The sequence below is a fragment of the Echeneis naucrates genome, chromosome 16, assembly GCF_900963305.1.
Source record: "Echeneis naucrates chromosome 16, fEcheNa1.1, whole genome shotgun sequence".
NCBI classification, from domain to species: Eukaryota; Metazoa; Chordata; class Actinopteri; order Carangiformes; family Echeneidae; genus Echeneis; species Echeneis naucrates.
Genome location: NC_042526.1, coordinates 6,921,862 through 6,937,754, shown reverse-complemented (window position 1 = coordinate 6,937,754; position 15,893 = coordinate 6,921,862). Strand labels below are relative to the sequence as shown.

Here is a 15,893-nt window from a genome sequence, read left to right as displayed (position 1 = left end):
AAACGTTTTTTCCAATGACTTTCCTTCACACACCCTTTGTTTTGTAATATACAGTTAAAGAAAAATAACTCCTACATTTACTGCAGCCCTGCATTTCTCGGCCAGTTACCAGATTTATGACGTATTTCCTGGTTTGAGGAATGTTTCAACAGTCTCCATGACAACCGCGGCTCACGCCGAGAAGCATCGCGCTCGTAGTCTGAATTTCGGCCTGTTTTACTTTTCTCAAATGTGTGGGCGTTTAATTAAAATGTAAGCGAGGTAAGTGGATGTTAAACATTTGTCTTAAAAAAAAAAAGAAAAAAAAAAGTTTGGTACCAGCGTGGCATCACTGGTCATTTGAAGAAGCTAATGCTAGTCTTAGCAAGAACGACAGAAACTGTCGCCAGTCGTTCATCTTGTGGGAGTCGGTGTAACCTGAATGTGGCTCAGAGCACCACAGAGCCGGGTGAGATGCATCACGGTGCATGATTTTCTGTCGTAACAGAAGATGCCTGTGAGAGATTCATCCCTGAGTTTCCCGCATGTGAGTTTGGTTAAACGTGTTTTCCCCCTCATAACCAAATAATTAACTTTTATGACCAGTTAGCTGAAAAGCTTAATGTGTTATATCACCTGCATGGCCAGATTAGAAATTTTCTTCTCATTCCGTAGTGTTTCATGTTGATGGTAACAATTCCTGTTAGTCTTATCTAATGGAAAAGTCAGGCAAATAAACTATTGTTTGCTAATAAGGGAATTATACTGATACCTCACATTGTCCCAGTCAGGCAGTGAAAACATCAGCCAACGCTGTCTCTGCTATCAGAAATTGGTGGAATACCTTCCATTTGGATAAATCGGACACCAGTGACTGCAACACTGAAGAGGATGAGGAGGAATTAGTAGGGAGGAGGCAGTGTAAGTTATTTTCACATTTGGCTAACAAGCAGATTATGGTGAAATATGTTGAATGAGAATGTGACAAAAAACAAGACAACACTGAATGAACGTGGGATCTCATGCAACTATTTTTAAACAAGGGCTCTTTTGTAATAAATTAATTACAGCAATAAGGAGTGTCTTAATCCCTTTTAATTTGAATCTGTCTAGGAGAGGCAAACAGGCAGACCTGATGAAAAATGCATATCTGTAGAGTACCACCAGAAGAACTGGAAAAAGAAAGGTCAGCCGTTGAAGGTGTGATTCATATTTCCCCTTCAGTGCCTGTAAACTTAAGTCAGACTCTGCGGACCAGGCAGCTGCTCATAGACTTTGATGGTGGCAGACCAATTTTGACTCTCAGGGCACCGCCAGACCTCGTCAACATTCCATCTATTTCCCGCCCCCGATGGCCCATAGAGTGTGAGGTCATCAGCGACATTATCCATCACATTGGTAACTTTCAAATATACGTTGATATACAGGATTGCCAGTGACATCAATCAGCTCCAGTGCAAGTTATGAGTGAGACTGTGGCATTTCAAACTTGATATATCCTTTTCTCTGTAACTGTTAACATGTAATAGTACAGTGAGATTTTGTGTTGTAGAGTGGGACCCCCCGGAGCCAGAACCATTTTATCAGGCTACGGGTCATGAGAGGACACCAATGCCAGCTGGAGGAGACAGTGGAAAAGTGGTTTACTGCATTGACCATGGTAGATATAGGCACAAAATTCTGTGTGAAATGAAAAGCATTTTACTCTATAAATGTGTATATAAGTCCAAACCCAAACCCAACCTAAATCTTTCTTGCCTCAAGATGTGGATTTCATACTAACATGTCCATACCTGCATGCAATTGCCGTATAACAATGTACAAATCTTGAACTCTAATTAATTTAATACGATAATGTGGTGTGGTGCTCCATTTAGCAGCTGAAGTGGCTTTTCCACAGCAGTGTTATTCCAGATCTTAACAATTATGATACATTATATAAGCATGCTACAATCTGCTACTATTGTATCATATGATGACTACACAACTTTATTTTTATTGAAAGCTGTCTTTATACAATATTCACATTTCCCATTGTTGTCTCTCCTGCAAGCAATGAAGTGTCCCTATTTCACCTGCTCTCGTGCTGGAGGGAGCAGGGGGCCCATTAAGAATGCAACAGCCTCTGACATAAATCGGACAGACTTCATCCTTGAGTTTGAGTCGCGCTTTGAGAGTGGGAATCTTCAGAAGGCTGTCCAAGTGTGAGTGTCTTGTTGCAGCATTTCAACCAATGTATTTTTCATTAGGTTCTAGGTGAATTTACTTTCTCTCCCTATTTCCATTGTTATTTCTTCCCTGTTCAGGGGTGTCTATGATTATGAGCTCACCTTGCAACCAGATATGTACACCAGAAAGCACACGCAGTGGTTCTACTTCAGGGTTAGGAACATGAAAGCAGGGGTGACCTACCGATTCACTATCAGCAACTTAATGAAGAGCAGTAGCCTGTACTCCTTGGGCATGAGACCACTCCTCTATTCTGAGAAGGCTGCCAATGAGCAGGGAATTGGGTGGCAACGTACCGGCTCCAATATCAGATACTACCGTAATTGCAATAAGGTTGGTGGACTTTCTGGCAAAGACATCTTTCAGGTTATGTGAGTAAAATTTAATTTGCACAGATGTTTTAAAATGGTAATCAAAGTGAATATTTTGTCAGTTTCGTGGCTTGTCAGAAATTTCAGTGTAGCTTAAGAGGCCTTTTAGAAAAAAAAATTTACAAAAGAATAAAAAAGAGAATCCTCTAAGTCATAAGTTACAAAGAAAAAGAAATAACTGAAGTTAAAATGAAATGTCCAGCACATCTAATAAAAAGTGTTCTTTATGCTAAGTCTTTTTGACAACAATATTTTCTACAGTGCAACATTGTAAATGAACAGATAATACAAGACTTATATATAAAATAAAACTGAAAGGCTTAAAAGCATTATCCCCCCCAGCTTCATATCAAAGGAAATAAATTTGGCAGCCACATTTTATCCCCAATTTCATAATCTGAATGGAAACTTTTGTGGTTCATCATGCTGGCATCATATTAAATTATAAAAGCACACCAGAAAAAGCATGACAAAATAGAAATCACAACTGTAGAAGCAGGAATTGTCAACCCCATTGCCTCCATCTCAATTTAGAATACCAAGGACTGCAATGGCGACACCATCACCCTGTACTCACTCACCTGGACTCTTCAGTTCCCTTATGACTCAGACACCTGCTACCTGGCCCACTGCTACCCCTACACCTACTCACACCTGCAGCGCTATCTTAAACGCATCTCTTCAAATCCAGCGGTTGCATCATACTGTAAATTGCGGGTGCTATGTCACAGTCTTGCTGGAAATGCTGTGTATGTGGTGACAATAACGTCTCAGGGGGTTGGCAGGGTGAAGGGTAGGGCCAAGAAGGCTGTAGTGCTGACAGCCCGAGTGCATCCTGGAGAAACCAATGGATCCTGGATGATGGAGGGGTTGTTGGACTTCCTGCTTGGGGACTCGGAAGATGCTCAGTTACTGAGGGATACTTTTGTTTTTAAGGTGAGTGACCTAAAGTTCATAGCTTCTAATTTTTCAGTCTTGTTATTGTGATCATAACTGCAATACATTCCAATGTTTAGTATATTCATTTATAAAATAGATGGCGAGTCGATAGAATGGTGAGGCTGTAATGTATAATTTAGTTTTAAAGTGTTATAATGCTTTACTGTCATATCAAACACAGTTTTTTGTGCCTCAGGTGGTGCCAATGCTGAATCCAGATGGTGTAATTGTTGGGAATTACCGCTGTTCTCTCGCGGGCAGAGACCTTAACAGAAATTACAAGACATTGCTGAGAGATTCTTTCCCCTGTGTGTGGCACACCCGAAACTTGGTGGAAAAGTAAGGTCATGAAAAAAGTAATTTTTGAGTGGTTTTACAAAATTGTGAAAGGCAAAGACAACCTAGACTTTAACTAAATAAATAACTCTATTTTGTGTTTTCAATATTTTTTGTTGCAACAATATTTGCATGATTTATGCATATATTTTTCCCGTAATACCAAACAAATGAGATGTTACAAAGAATTTTTCATCTATTAAAATTATAAAAAATTCATCCAGGTTGATGACTGAGACAGATATAGTCCTTTACTGTGACTTCCATGGCCACAACCGCAAAAACAATGTCTTCATGTACGGTTGTAACAACCAAGGGGACACTTCTCTGAGGCTATATGAGCGAGTCTTTCCACTAATGATGAGCAAGAATGCAAGGAACAAGGTAAAGTATCTGTTCTTTTGAGTCTGAGTTGAAGATGTCACCTTAACATTTCATTCAATTGTTAAAAGTTCAATCTCTTACAGACAATTACACATTTTCCAAGATGGGGAAAAGTTCACATTCACGGCATTTCAGATATGATGTATCTTTTCCTTGGTGTCCATTTATCCCCACTTAAAGCTACAGTGTTTTCAGCAGTTCTCCTTCAGGAGCTGTAAATTCAGGGTGCAGAAGGGCAAAGAGGGAACAGGACGAATCGCTATGTGGAGGCTTGGCATCAGAAACAGCTATACGATGGAGGCCACTTTTGGGGGCTCTACTTTGGGTAACTACATAGATAGATAGATAGATAGATATACTTTATTTATCCCAGGCTGGGAAATTGCAGTGATTTTCCAAATGTGTTTTTGTGTATTGAAGTTCGATATATATATATATATATATATATATATATATATATATATATATATAAAGTTTGGCCAAAAGTTTGGACACACTTTCTCATTCAAATGAATAGGAAAGTGTCCAAACTTTTGGCCTGTACTGTATATATTTTATCATGATCTATCATCTGTTTAACGTTTAGGCGACAGGAAAGGAACACATTTTACTACTCAAGACCTGAAATCTTTGGGGTTCAATTTTTGTGACACGTTGCTGGACTACTGTGACCCTGATCCAACAAAGGTAGTAGATATATATATCTTCATATAATATCGTTAGTTGAGCTTAATTTTATAGCTTGTACTTGCTGACTCGAGAATTTAAAAGCAAGCATTTTGTGTGTCTTTTGTGTTTCTTATGTGCTTTATATTTCAGACCACTTACTGTCTGTCAGAGCTGGCAGCTCATTTGAGAAAGCAGGTGACAGAGAGGCTGGGCAAAGATTTGGTTATCGATTGCAACTTCTCTGTGTCTGACCTGGAAACCAGGTGATCTACTAATTTATTCATAATTATCATTTATACTTTGGCAAAGTGGGATAGCCATATAATATGTTATCATTGAGTTTGAATGTGAATATTTTTGCTTTACAGCACCAGTGGTTCAAACAGTTCAGATTCAGACGGCCTCCCAGTTCATTTACTGAAACAGTCACAAACTCTCTGCCCTGAGGTATGCTGAGTAACAAACTGCCATTTTACACATTATTACTTTCTTTTCCAGCCTGGATTGCAGAGTCATTGTTTTAGGCTTGTCAGTATGTATGATAATGGAAAAAAGTGGTCCTGGAGACACCTATGGTAGTCAGAACCACGAAGACATTTCTGTATAATGCAATCTCAAAACTTTACCAATATGTAATTGAGAACAAAACAAAGACCCAGTTCAAAGATGGCTGTCATGTTATCTGGGTACTGAACCATCAACATGTTGAATGTCACAATGTTGTCATAGTGTTGCATATTGTGTGATCACATTGGTAGATGGTCTGGAGTTTTCCTTGTCGGTTAAATCTCAATCCTTCTTGAAAGAAATATGTTTTAAGTTATGCATCCTTTTATGTCACTTTACCACAAACTCTTACTCTGCTCTACAGCAAACTCCAGTGAGGAAGAAAAAGAAACACTTAAAGAGCCATAAAGAGAGGAACAGGCTGCGACCAGAGAGAGTGAAGAACACACAGCCAGTGGTTGTGGAAAGTAGCATAAAAAATATTGTAAGAAACAAAACGGTCTGTTCATATCTACACTTCTGTCTGATAATTGTAATACAGACTGTAATCAAGACTGATGAGTGAATGGTCTTTTCAGGAGTCCAGCCCGCCACATGGCAACACAGCTAAACAGAACGTTCCAGATAGGCCTGTTGAGACGCACAGGAAAAAACGCCAGGTACAAAGTAATGCAAGGGTGGATAAGTTTAGGGCACAGACAAAGAAATTGCAAGACATCCTTGGATGTTTCTTTTAATATTCATATCTGTGTGAAGGTAAATGGTCTGACGAAAAAAGATGTGGTCCCTCCTTCTACCACTCACACTGTGGAGGTCAGTCAGGTGACTCTGTGGCAGGGCTGCACACCTGTCAAGGTGAAGATGACCCAGACAGCCTAGACTGGTCTGTCACGGTGATAAATGTCATGTAATGATCCAAAAACCAGAATCTATCGTTTACATTTTTCCACATTTTCTGTGCTTTAGGACAACTTGCTGGAAAACATGGGAGCTACATACCTACAAAACAGACCAAAAGCATGCCCACATCTCAGCACGTATACATTTGTGTCACATCAGACAGGTAAAGTTTTTTTAACCTTAGCCTCCCCAGTGTCTAATTCACCACTACTACTCATTTCAGTCAAATATTTTGTGTTAGTCTTGTTTCCCTTTTGACATCTAATTATTAATCACGTTAATGATTATTAACTATTTCATTGACAGTAATCAGTGCAATAACATACATTTTTTATAGCAGTGAACAGTGTATTTGTCTTGTTGCACAGATGACCTGGGGATGGATTCAGGACAATGGAGACGCTCATCTCAACTGCTGCACCTGAGGGCTCTTATTCCTCCTTCACCAAACCACATAAATCCCAAACACCAACAGCATTACTACCCCCGACAATCCTTCACCTCTTATAAAGTCTACAAAGGTTTGTCCACATTTACAGTACAGCTCCACATGGAACTGAATTTGAGCTCAATATACTCACAGTCAATTCAGTCTTGCCTCAGACAGTACCTTGTTTCTTTTTTCAGGGCATCCACATCCCCTTACAGTACCCCATAGGTAAACATCACATTGAAATAAATTTTTTAAAAATAGATTATGCGTAACTAAATGGAATGTCTGTCGCAGGTCATCCATGTGTGTCAAGATGATTCCAGAAATGATTCCAACAAAGCGCGTGTTGTCAAGTGTCACCGATGATAAACCTAACAGTAGGTGTATTCACAGAGAAACAAATTCTTTACGGGTCACATCCTCAACCTTACAGGCAGATACAAGTAAGACTGAATGCCAAAGTGAGGAACATGAAGGTTGGCTGATACTCAATTTAAATTCTGAAAATGTTTTTATCAATAATTTCACCTCTTCTCTACTCATTCTCGCTATTTATTCAGTGGGTTTGTCACTGTTGAGATGCCTACCTTATACAGAGGAGACCCAAAGAGATCTCACCTCGGACAGCTCTCAGAGAGAAACTGACTCACACAGCAATTTATTTGTGCCCACTTTAAAGGCTCCAAACCATGGAGGAATAAGGTAAATTCATTTCTCACCATTCAACCTAATTTTCATGGTATTTCAAAGGCTTTCTGAGCTCCTAATTCTTTTTTGATTTCCACAGACTACGCAAAGAGACTTTGGGAGAGAAAAGGCAAATGGGAGTTTTACCCCCTGTATCAAAGCCTTCTGACAGAAGGTATCAGGCACCATGACTCTGTAAGATAAAGCCACATTATCAGGAGACAATGGTCACTGAATCAACGCAATCTGCCCCATTGTAGGGTGTAGTACTTGTAATCTGGAAACTACGGGTTGATTATTATTTTGCTCAGTAATGTGAACCTCCAGTCATGAATGAGGCATGCCTGGCTATAATCCTTTAACACTTATGAAGGGACATTTATTACAATCCTACTTTGTTTTCTGCTTAGTGCTGATGTTGGTTAGGATAAGATTTACAGATAAAAAAAACTTTTGAACGCTGTACACCAGCACAAAGTCTATGATGCAGTACATTGCCTAATAATTGATACACAGGGCCTGTCTTAAATAGATTTTATTTATTGCAACTCTGTGAAAACAACAATACATTCTTATGAAATGCCATGCGAATAAAGTACAAAAATAAATATGGTCAAGTGTTTGTTTGTTTGTTTTTTTTTTTTTTTGCTTAATAAACAGGTGTGTGCAACAATTACCTCTTGCCCTTACACTCAATATAAAAAGTGACACTCTTGCTCCTAGCTCTGGGTGGTTTAAGGTATGCATCAGTCCTGATGTGGCAGGTAAATCTAACCTGAAGAATTCAGTTGAACTGTCTGAGATGAAACTGGGATTCTGTGTGTCGGACCATGTCCCGGAGCGCCACAAAACCAGAGATGGCCTGGATCATTCAGAAATGCAAAATTACTCATGTATAATATCAGCAATGATCCCCAAAAACCAAAAGATACATAATGTAATTTATGTAAATGTTAGTACATGAACTTCTTGATGTGGACTTGGCAGAACTAGACAAATTGGTTTTAAAAATTATGTCAACATACCTGTGTTAGTATGAATATAGTGAGAACAATGTGGACCCCCCTCTCCAGGGGCTGTATGAGAATAGCTTCATTAAAGAGTTGAAATAGGACCAGTGGAAACTGCAGTAGGATGCTTAGGAGCCAAAATCCAGCCAACTCTGGCACCTTCCACAAACACAAGCATGACACAAATCAAATCAAATCAAATCAATTACTGGAATCAATGACTTGTTGTTTTGTGTGCATGTTTCTACATAAATATATCTTTATGTTTGTATGATGCAGCACCTTTTCTTGCAGGTTCCCAGCATAACCAAGATAAAGTCTAATGGCCTCGATCAGAGTCATCACAATGAGAACAGTCACAAGGATGAACTTGTAGTAATCTGGCAAGGCAGCATACTGGAAGAAATCACAATCACAATAATGGAGATGCATTAGCTGAATTTTGTTTGACTCATCAAATGGGCTTTAACGGCACAAAATGCTCCAACATGTTTGCAGGTCTTTTTAAAAAACCAATAAATACCTGCATCAGGCCATTAAGGGATCACTTAATCACTTTCTAGCTTACTCTGAGATAAATATCACATCTTAGTGTTTTCTATTTGAATCTCCTGGGTAGTTAAGTTAAACTTAAACATTATTCCCAAATTATGCGTGTTTAAAAACACGATGAAACAACGTTTTTGATATGTAAGGTGGATCAAACTAACCTTTAGTTGAGCTGTCCTGTAGTCTGCCGGTGTTTAGCGTCTCTTGGAAGACCGTGCATGTCTTCATTTTAGTTTCAACACTTACAAACGTGTTCTCACACACATGTATTTTAACTTCAGAAATGTCTCACATTAATCTACACTCACTTTACTCTTACCTTGAGGTGCAGCATCACGATTTCACTAATCCACCACCAGGGGAAGAACCACATGTTAAAGTAGAGAGACATCTGGAGGGGAAGACTTGACAGAACCCGCTTGTCTGCAGACATAACAAAACAAGCAACATAACGTGGAATGATAAGAGAAACTGTTGAGTAACTTTAAAAGTGTGTCGTGGAGAAAAAAACAGAGCAGCGTACAGCAGTTCATGTCGCTAGTTAGCAACGTTAGAGTCAAAAGCTAATTCGTCCATTACGTTAGCTGCGCTTTGATTTTGACTCACCGTGGGGCAAAAACGTGTTATTCTCTCTCGAAAACACCTCCGACCGACTCTGCTCAAACAAAACATTTCGAGAAAAATCCTCTAAACGTTTCCTGAGCGTCTCCGGCAGCTCCATCGTCCAAAAGAAGCGCAGAGATCGGCAGAGGAAACACGCAGCGCTGCCGTCTCCTTCCTCACCGAGCAGACATCCAACGCGGACGTCGTCTCCATGGAGACAAAAAAAGAAAAATCTCGCGTTACTTCCGTTGGCTCCCAGATTTCCTCCCTGAAAAACTTCCAGCAGCAGTCCGTCTTTGTTTTGTTGAGGAAAAGGTGAAAATGACAGATGTGTGAAGGGGTGAAGATCATGCTCCAGGCTTGTCTGGCAGACCCATCAGCCAAAGTGTGAAATTACATTTTATGTCTCAATTTTAAAGCAAATCCGGGTTTGAAAAAAAATTGAAAACTTTCATCGTAAGTCTTATACTCTTCTTTAATAGATGTTTCCAATTGTTTTTTTTATGTGTAACAGTGAGTGCTTTTGGAGTTTGTTTTTTATTTTTATTCTTATTTATTAGCCATCAGAATAAGTCGTTGTCATTCACCTCCATGAGGTTGGCAGCTTCAGGAAACTGGAATCAGCTGAGGCCTAGACAAGATAAGGGTGCTGCGAAGGGACAATTTATCAGCATGCGATTAATACAATTTAAAAAAAAAAACGTCTTAATTGCGCCCTCTTTATTGTTTTCAACAAACTTTGAAATAGTCTTAGTGTTTACACTAGTCTATCAAAATGTGAAAATACACATAATGTCTATGAAATCTTTTCCCTATTTTCTATATTTTGTTTTCACTATCAGAAAACAGTTTAGAAGATATCTCAATGCTAATGCATCAGTATCAGTGAACTGAGACTAAATGTCTGTCATCTGACAAAAGGGGGCAGAATAATAAAAGCCAGTGGACTGTTTCACATCACTAATGTGTATCAGTAAATGTGAATATGTGAAAACGGGAGTGTTTCAGGAGGTTGATCTAACAGCTTTGAGACACTTCCTGTGCAGTCATCTGGGGTGAGCAGCCAACAGGCCACTCCTTCAGATAAACTGAAAGTTAACTCCGACAGTTAAAGAAAACAACATGGCCTGTGATCAGGGACTGCTCAACTGCTCCATTTGTTTACAGCTGCTGGAGGATCCAGTGACGACGGCGTGTGGACACAGTTACTGTAAAAGCTGCATCAACATCTTCTGGGATACTAATAGCAGAAAAGGAGAAGTGTTCAGCTGCCCTCAGTGCAGGGAGACCTTCTACCCGAGGCCGGAGCTCAGGAGGAACACGGTCCTGGCTGATCTGCTGGAGGAGCACAGGAGAACAACCGGGGAAAGCACTGCTTCTGCTGCTGATGGTGATGGTGATGGTGACACACTTGTTGCACCTGGTGACGTGCAGTGTGAAGCGTGCACAAAGAGAAAAAGGAAAGCCATCATGTTTTGCAGCGTGTGTTTGGCCTCCTACTGTGAGACTCACCTGCAGCTTCACTTCGAGGTGCTGCCTCTGAAAAGACACCGCCTGATCCCAGCCTCGGCCAGAGTCACACAGAGAATCTGTGGCCAACACAACAAACTTGTGGAGATTCTTTGTCGCACCGACCAGCAGTTCATCTGTCTGATGTGTGTGATGGATGAACACAAAGGCCACGACACTGTGACAGTTGCAGCAGAAAAGTATGAGATGGAGGTAATGCAGTTTCTTTTCATTGTCACGGCTTCTGAAAAGCATTATGATGATGATGTTTGTTTTATGGCAGAGGAAATTGAAGGAGACTAAACAGGAATTGGCAGACAGAGTGATGAATTCAGAAAGCAAAATAGCAGAACTAAGGGATGCTGCAAACTTCATAAGAGTGAGTATCACCCACCAACACCTATCATTTTACACTTTTACTAAACATTGTAGCAAATTTCTTTTAATCAAAGGGCCTGGTTTATGTTAACTGTTTTTATACATAAGGATGTCCCAGAAATGAAGTGAATGGATGAGGGGATACACTGAGTTGGGCCAAATCAATATTTCCTTAAGATATGTGAAATAGACCTGTAAAGTTCATTAGTTAAGTTCAAATTCAAGTTCAAGTTAATTTAGTACATAAATCTCACAGGCTTGAAAAATTTAATGTCTAATGTTTAAATGTTTTGCACTGTTGACAAGAACTAAAAAAAACCCAATTCAGTTACTCATCATACAGTATGTTACAAAATAATTAATGCCATGGCAAAGCAGTGCAGGACTTGTAACTGTCCTGTTAATGTCAAAAGATGATAGATTGTGTGCTTCTCTTAAGGATGCTGCATGGGAGGCTTGTGATGAGTTTGAGCGGCTGTGCTTGGAGCACATGACTTTATACGCTCGCGCCATGGAGAGGAAGCGCTCTGAGATGAGGATGAAAGTTGGAGAGGCTGAGAAAGCCGGGGTGGACTGGACCAACAGCTGCCTCAGGCAACTTCAGCGAGATGTATTTGAGCTGAAGATGAGAGGGGATAAACTCAACCAGCTGTCACAGTCTGAGGACCCCATCCAGTTCCTGCAGGTAATGAATGATTGGTTCTGCTCATGGATCTTCCCCATTAATGCATCAACAATTGTGTCTCCTAGCAATTTACAAAGACTTGCTGCTGTAAATCATTTTGTTTGTATTTCCTTCGTGCAGGCTGTCCAGACTCTGGGTGACCTGCCCGCACCCCCACGCTCACGTGAACTTGATACGTTGCCTCAGTTTGTCACTGCTCAGACGGATAAACTAAAAAATATGTGCAACAAAGAGAAGAATGAATTGCTCTTTGCCATTGAACAAAACGTGTGTAAGTATGTTCAGTTTAAATTTCTTAGCCTTACAGTGAGTATATTCTCATTCATCTATTTCCTATAATTGCCTACAGAGACTGAGCTGTTTTTGTCTTTTCCTTAGTATCACGACAACAGCAGCAAAACAAAATACAATCAAGAAAAGAGTTCTTGATTATATACAAGAGTAAGCATGTTGTTAATCCACTTTTAATAGATATCACCAGAGATACACATGAGGGCTTCACCAGCAAAATGAGTTTTTGATCTTTCCCTGCAGAAAAGGAAGTGGAGATGGATCCCAACACAATAGTAGCATGTCTTTGCTTGTCAAAGCGTAACAGAGAGCTATCATGGAGTGAGATGGACCAGGCTCATCTTGACCACCCTGACAGATTCACCTACTATAACCAGGCTCTTTGCAAATGGGGTCTCCGGGGCAACCACTACTGGGAGGTGGAGTGGGATGGTGGCATTGTGGAGGTGGCTGTGTCATACAAAGGGATTAAAAGAAAGGGTTCAGGGAAAGATTGTTGTTTTGGCCACAATAATCTGTCTTGGAAATTAACCTGCTCTCCTTCTGGCTGCACATTTTGGCACGATAATCTCCACAGAGGCCACATTCCTCCAGCTCCCTCCCGTAGAGTTGGTGTCTACCTTGATTACGAAAGAGGATTGCTGGATTTCTACACTGTTCATGACTCTGACAGGTTGATGCTGCTGCACCGAACACAGACCAAATTCTCCGAATCTCTCTATCCTGGCTTTTCTGTTGATTTGGGGGCAACGCTGAATATATGCAACATCTAAAGCATAATTCATAAATGGTAACTCAAGAACAAGCTGCACATGTACATTTTGAAAGAAACTTACATGGATAGAATAAATATCCGCAAGAGTAACACATGTGCACATTGTTTTACGCCGCAATCAGAAGGCAAAAAATAGGGGTCATTTAATGTTTAATCTACATTAAAAAGAATCCAGGAGTGAAACATTTGGGATATATAAACCTGAAGCTTAAAAATCAGCATCAAAAGAGTTTTTCAGAGTTTCAGAAATTTGTTTTAAACAGGATTAGTTATAATGCTAATTATTTCACTGTTCAAATGAAAGAATTATAGTTAATCTTGATTGTCTTGATGTCTGAACACTCGGGGAAGCTTAACTGGCAAATAGTTGGTGATAGGGTTAGGGTTAGGGTTAGGACCAATTTGACTGACACCCTATAAGAAATCTATCACAAAAAACTATGCTTCAAAACTTGACGTTGTTTAATTTGAATGTTTTGTTGGTTGAAAACATATTTTCTCTTTTCTTTATGCTGTGCATGTCCTATATCACCTATACTTTAAATGCTCCTCCTTTGCCTCTTCTTCTCAGGAGGGTTAACCTCCCTAACCCTAACCACTAACCTTAACCCTGTCAGCACATATTCTTCTCTCCCATATTCACGGCCCTTGTAATTTTGATGCTTTTCTGAATATTTTTCACAACATCTAGTTGAGCTTTTCCCAGATTACTTTGTGCATCTCTTCATCGATTCATGATTTCACAAAGCCTGGAACATGTAGGCTGTACCACTCAATCACGTTATTGTTTGGTCGTCTGTCGTGTGTTGGAAAATCCCAATAGAAATGAGCCTTCTGTGCATAGATGTGTCTTAATCTTTGGTGATTATAACACACTTCTGTGGTTATTCAGTATTTTTTAATCAACAGAAAAAAGTATCTATAAAGCATGCAGCATGACTGTTTGAGATAAATTGACTGAAATACACATCAATGCTTTGCTAAGCTTATGTCTTTTGTTGATTGGATTTAATGTGCTGGTATGGTTGTTTTTTAAGTACAACTTTCTACTTGAAATAATTCCTTCTAATGCCACACAAAAATAAAGAAACAATCCAAAGCAAAAAGGGCTGTTTGATCACATAGTATTCTGTCATTACTGGTACTATATAACTGTAAAAGACGCAAAAATAATGTGTACAGTCCATGGATTTTATGTTTTCAGTTCAGTCTCCATCTTACAGATTTAAATATAGTAACATGCAGCGCCAGCGCCACAAACAGACAGTCACAATGAAGGCAGTCATAAAATAGATTCAATGGAGGCATTTGTGTAAGAGCGATCCACAGTGTCGTAGAAGCGCAAGCAGGCCTTATAACGCAGCAGCTTCTCACTCAGAGGGCTGATGGTCAGACCTTTTCCCTGCACGCTTAGGTCTACATACCTGGACAACATCAGGGTCGAAGAAAATGTTTAGAGCCGTGATACACAACTTTTTATAGCAACAAATGTGTTTTGTTTTTTTTTGTTTTTTTTATACGGTACTATGGAAACTCACTGCAATCCTTACATGATAGCATTCATTGTGTCATATCAAAATTAAGCTCACTGTATCCTGGATTACATATTCAAGGTAGTTCGAAACAACACTGTACCTGTAAGATAGACTCCAAAACACAAGTGTATTTATAGCCATCAGTGTGGCCAAGATGAAGAAAAATATCTCCAGATTTCCATAATGCGGGATGTTGGGGTAGAAATTACCTGTAAGATCAAATACCACTTTGGGTCAAATTTTAAACAATGACAAATACCAAATCTCTTTTTTGATTTTTACCTCCTGAGAGAAAGTACACCAGTTGAAGAATCAAGGCTCCTAAGAAGCAACCCCCTCCATAGGACAGAGTAAGGAAGTGCAGAGAAATGCCTCTGATGTGACTTGGGGTCAGCTGAAAAGATATGAAGGAACCTGCCAGAGAGGAAGTGACAGCAGAAATTCCTGATATCCCTGAACTCTCTTATGTGCCAATTAGAGCTAATGTGATGGATTTACAAAGATAAATACAATCAATATGACATGAGCCTAAGTCTCTAACTCACACGCTGGGGTGACGAGAGCCTCAGCCAAGCCGAGCAGGATGTATTGGGGCGCCAACTGGAGACACGGCATGGATGACACCTGGAGGACCTTTCCAGAAAGTGTCTGCTCCACCAGAGGGTAAGCTTTGCGTTGCAACTCAGACAAACCTGCCACCAGGACTGACAGAGTGGCACAAATATGGCCCAGAGCTGGAAGGGGAGAGTGGGATGATGAGAGGGGGGGCTGCGATTACAGGAGGGAAAGAGGGAGGATGAGAGTGGCAGGAAAGTGAGAGACAGATATGTTCAGCTGAAGACATAAAACTTATGTGTGCACGAGCGGGGGCTTTCAATGTGTTGGGATAACTCACTAATGACTTTTGCAGGAGGCACAGGAGTTTTTTCCACAGAGAGGAAGCAGGTCGTCACAAACTCGATCAGTGGGACTAAGAGCAGCACAGGTAGGATGCTGATCACATTCATAGCTCCAATGGGCAATAGAACATCATTCAGGTGAAGGTTGGAGTTCATTGCCTGTATGTAGTAACCTGAGGGAATCTATGGGAAATATATTCTTTAACAATATGGTGGAAAATGATT

The 15,893-nt window shown here is 40.0% G+C and overlaps 4 protein-coding genes across 4 annotated transcripts in view; 2 read left to right on the top strand and 2 right to left on the bottom strand.

Moving 5' to 3' along the window:
- The first annotated feature begins 157 nt into the window (after positions 1-157).
- Positions 158-14,351, top strand: agbl2 (AGBL carboxypeptidase 2). The gene is made up of 21 exons (XM_029522405.1): positions 158-194; positions 1,204-1,377; positions 1,532-1,639; positions 2,033-2,183; positions 2,286-2,541; positions 3,123-3,515; positions 3,715-3,857; positions 4,079-4,238; positions 4,437-4,563; positions 4,825-4,925; positions 5,058-5,170; positions 5,276-5,332; positions 5,793-5,898; positions 5,993-6,073; positions 6,171-6,269; positions 10,692-11,318; positions 11,389-11,484; positions 11,923-12,168; positions 12,289-12,439; positions 12,547-12,609; positions 12,703-14,351. The coding sequence occupies exons 1-21, from the start codon at positions 158-160 to the stop codon at positions 13,230-13,232; spliced, it is 3,819 nt and encodes a 1,272-aa protein (XP_029378265.1). The 3' UTR covers positions 13,233-14,351.
- tmem17 (transmembrane protein 17) lies at positions 8,021-9,771 on the bottom strand. The gene is made up of 5 exons (XM_029522010.1): positions 9,600-9,771; positions 9,313-9,416; positions 8,727-8,840; positions 8,460-8,603; positions 8,021-8,296 (listed from the first exon to the last, which is right to left on the bottom strand). The coding sequence occupies exons 1-5, from the start codon at positions 9,712-9,714 to the stop codon at positions 8,219-8,221; spliced, it is 555 nt and encodes a 184-aa protein (XP_029377870.1). The 5' UTR covers positions 9,715-9,771; the 3' UTR covers positions 8,021-8,218.
- rab19 (RAB19, member RAS oncogene family) overlaps positions 14,060-15,893 on the top strand; it is a 10,894-nt gene continuing 9,060 nt past the window's right edge. Inside the window, exon 1 of the mRNA XM_029522009.1 lies at positions 14,060-14,080. Within this exon, the coding sequence (XP_029377869.1) occupies positions 14,060-14,080 (21 nt within the window). The remainder of the gene's footprint in view (positions 14,081-15,893) is intronic.
- Positions 14,517-15,893, bottom strand: part of slc15a5 (solute carrier family 15 member 5) — a 3,353-nt gene continuing 1,976 nt past the window's right edge. The window contains exons 5-9 of the mRNA XM_029523944.1: positions 15,665-15,851; positions 15,315-15,503; positions 15,052-15,183; positions 14,870-14,978; positions 14,517-14,658 (exon numbers count right to left, since the gene is read on the bottom strand). Of these exons, the coding sequence (XP_029379804.1) occupies positions 14,517-14,658; positions 14,870-14,978; positions 15,052-15,183; positions 15,315-15,503; positions 15,665-15,851 (759 nt within the window). The remainder of the gene's footprint in view (positions 14,659-14,869; positions 14,979-15,051; positions 15,184-15,314; positions 15,504-15,664; positions 15,852-15,893) is intronic.

Excerpts from the sequence above, each read along its gene's own strand:
- agbl2 (XM_029522405.1), top strand. The coding sequence starts at position 158 with ATGACAACCGCGGCTCACGCCGAGAAGCATCGCGCTC. Across the intron at positions 2,184-2,285 it reads CTTCAGAAGGCTGTCCAAGT|GGGTGTCTATGATTATGAGC; the intron begins GTGAGTGTCTTG and ends TTCCCTGTTCAG. Across the intron at positions 6,074-6,170 it reads CGCACAGGAAAAAACGCCAG|GTAAATGGTCTGACGAAAAA; the intron begins GTACAAAGTAAT and ends ATCTGTGTGAAG.
- tmem17 (XM_029522010.1), bottom strand. The coding sequence starts at position 9,714 with ATGGAGCTGCCGGAGACGCTCAGGAAACGTTTAGAGGATTTTTCTCGA. Across the intron at positions 9,417-9,599 it reads TAACACGTTTTTGCCCCACG|ACAAGCGGGTTCTGTCAAGT; the intron begins GTGAGTCAAAAT and ends TTATGTCTGCAG. Across the intron at positions 8,297-8,459 it reads CTATATTCATACTAACACAG|GCCATCTCTGGTTTTGTGGC; the intron begins GTATGTTGACAT and ends TGAATGATCCAG.